Source organism: Trypanosoma rangeli (assembly GCF_003719475.1).
Source record: "Trypanosoma rangeli strain AM80 chromosome Unknown Tra_15.4_contig_00274, whole genome shotgun sequence".
Classification (NCBI taxonomy): Eukaryota; Euglenozoa; class Kinetoplastea; order Trypanosomatida; family Trypanosomatidae; genus Trypanosoma; species Trypanosoma rangeli.
In genome coordinates, this window is record NW_021706016.1 from 23391 (window position 1) to 25685 (window position 2295).

The following is a 2295-nucleotide window of genomic DNA, read 5'->3' on the forward strand; positions in this document are numbered from 1 at the left end:
GGCACCCGACATACGTGGCCCTGCCGAGACGCAGGGCCCGTGGTTGCTCGCGAATGGGGGGCGCCACTTCGAGTTTCCGGAGGAGGAAGTGGCCTCCGTCGGCGAGGCCACATCGTCCACGCCCGCCGAAGGAAGCTCTTGGAGGCGCCTTATTTTTCTCTGCAAACATAACCATTCTACCTCCGCACGCGTGGCTCCATCGCCCTTCCCGGGGTTCAGTTGCGTCATCTTCCCCTTCCTGGGTGGGGACGGGGGCTGAAACCGAACTCCCTCGCCGGAGTCGTCTCCCCTCGGAACGGCGTTGTGGGCGGAGGAGGTGCGAGGCGCGATTTTTGGGGCATCACTTGCTAACGGCGAGACTGCGGAAGAAGCGGAAGAAGCCGAAGCAAAACGAGAAAGTTCAGTAAAGCCGAGGACCGGGGGCGCTCCCCATCCGGCGGGCCAGCGCCACCATCTATATCGTTGCTGGCCGGGGCGGAGCGGGGGCTTGGAAGACCGAACGAGCTGCAGAGGAACCGCTTGGGCAGCCCCCCCGCCCCCACCGAGCACGCGACGCACCCGCAGGTAATAAAGGCATTTGAGGCGCCGTGGGTCCCCAGCAACACCGAAAGTGGCGAATATTCTGCAGTCGCTCTGCGGGCGGAGGGCGGGGCGAAGAACGGCCAGGATGCTCTTCACGACTGCGTACGCGTAACCAACTGAGTGAGAGGACATGTGCTGGGCCAGCGCGGGCACCGCAGGCGACCGCATTGCCAATGCGGGACCCGGCCTTGACGGGGGACCATCCTACACGTTGGCCGTCTCAGCGCCAGGTGCCTCGGCGCAGGTGGTGCCGCGTTCTGCTACGCTTTCCAAAGGTCCGGCACCTGAGGTCGGGGGCGCCCTAATTAACTCGCTCTCGTAGCGGCGGCCTGGGCGCTGTCAGCGGCGTTGGGGGGTCCTTGCGTGCGGTGCGCCCAGAGCCTCCCAGGCTCCGCCCAGTGCCGGGGGCTGCCCAATCGCACCTCCCGTCGACATGTGCCCGCGATGTGTTTTTCCATCAGTTGCCGCAAAGCCGCACCGCAGGCATCGCCGCAAGTGAGCCTCCAGCCACCCTTACAGCTTCCGCTCCAGTGACACCAGGCCCGCAAACAAAAACACTCGCACTCATTCACAGTGAAGTCGTCTCCTCAAACGGAGCGCGCGCTGAAGCCCGCCTTTCCTCCACCTTAATCTCCATGAGAATCTACTTTTCCTGCTTGGGCCCGCCAGCGTTTCACTGGGCGACCCGCAGGCCCGGGCCCGGACTCAATTCCACACCCTGCACGGTTGCAGAAGCCGCCACTGATGAATTGTCAGTGTGAGATGTCGCTACACATCGGCAGGTGCATCTGTTGGGCGGGAAATCTACCATTTTTGTCCCAGACTTCCTGAGCACGGCACCACTCAGCGCTCGCCGCCGTTACCGCAAACCAACAACAAGTCAAAGACACCAACGGCTGACCACTGGCTTCCCCCTTTGCGAGGTACTGAAACCCTGGCACCACGCCGAGGTGGCTGGGCAGTTGTGTCTCTCCCTTTTTTGCGTTTTATTTTTCCTGTGTGAAGGACGCAGATGTTTGTGGCGTGCGTCTTGCTGCTGGGCGACTGCGCGTCCCCAATGCTTTTTGTATTGTCGCTTGTTGTTTTTTCTGTTCGTTTTTTCTCCCCACCCCCTCCCCACACACGCACACGCACACGCAGAGTAGAGATATTAAACGCTACTCGCTGCTGTGTGCTTTGAGGGCTCTGCACTCCCCACCAGTAGCAACACACACACACAACCGTTGCGGCCCGAGCGGATCACCCCACAAGGAGGAAAACGAGAGAGTGAGCAGCAACACATGCCCAACATGTACCGGCACCTGTTTTCTTTTTCGGTGCTGCTGCTCCTCTGCGTGCTGTGAAATTGTGGAGGGGACTGAGTCGAAGGAGGTGGAACTTTTCTAACAGGGTAACTTCAGTGCTCGCTGATGGAGAAGGGGATGAGAGTTGAACAACGTCACAAGAGCGTCTCCTCATTCCAAGGTCATTCCCTTGTTGAGGCGGATGGTGTGATGGTTGCGCTTGCTTTGGCTGCCTACAACGACTGCGGCGCCGTGTATGCTGACATTTGGGCAAGGTGGAAGTCGTACGGAGAAGGCAGTAGGTTGGGACAAGACGCTACTCGGGAAGAAAGGCGGGAAGCGTTGTGTGTGACCAAACTGTTTGTAGAAGAGGGTCGCGATAGCCGAGTGCCCAGCCCCAAGGCTGTGGTGAAGGAAAACAAAAATATTT

General features: G+C 60.1%; 2 protein-coding genes across 2 annotated transcripts in view; one reads left to right on the plus strand and one right to left on the minus strand.

Moving 5' to 3' along the window:
• TraAM80_07019 (uncharacterized protein) overlaps positions 1–750 on the minus strand; it is a gene marked incomplete at both ends in the record, with an annotated part of 810 nt that extends 60 nt beyond the window's left edge. Inside the window, one exon of the mRNA XM_029383835.1 lies at positions 1–750. This exon is cut by the window's left edge and continues 60 nt beyond it. Coding sequence (XP_029236363.1) covers positions 1–750 — 750 coding nt within the window.
• Positions 751–1991: 1241 nt separating this feature from the next.
• TraAM80_07020 (uncharacterized protein) lies at positions 1992–2295 on the plus strand (the record flags this gene model as incomplete). Its single annotated transcript, XM_029383836.1, has 1 exon — positions 1992–2295. A coding segment is annotated over one exon (304 nt), but the record flags the coding sequence as incomplete, so codon positions are not given.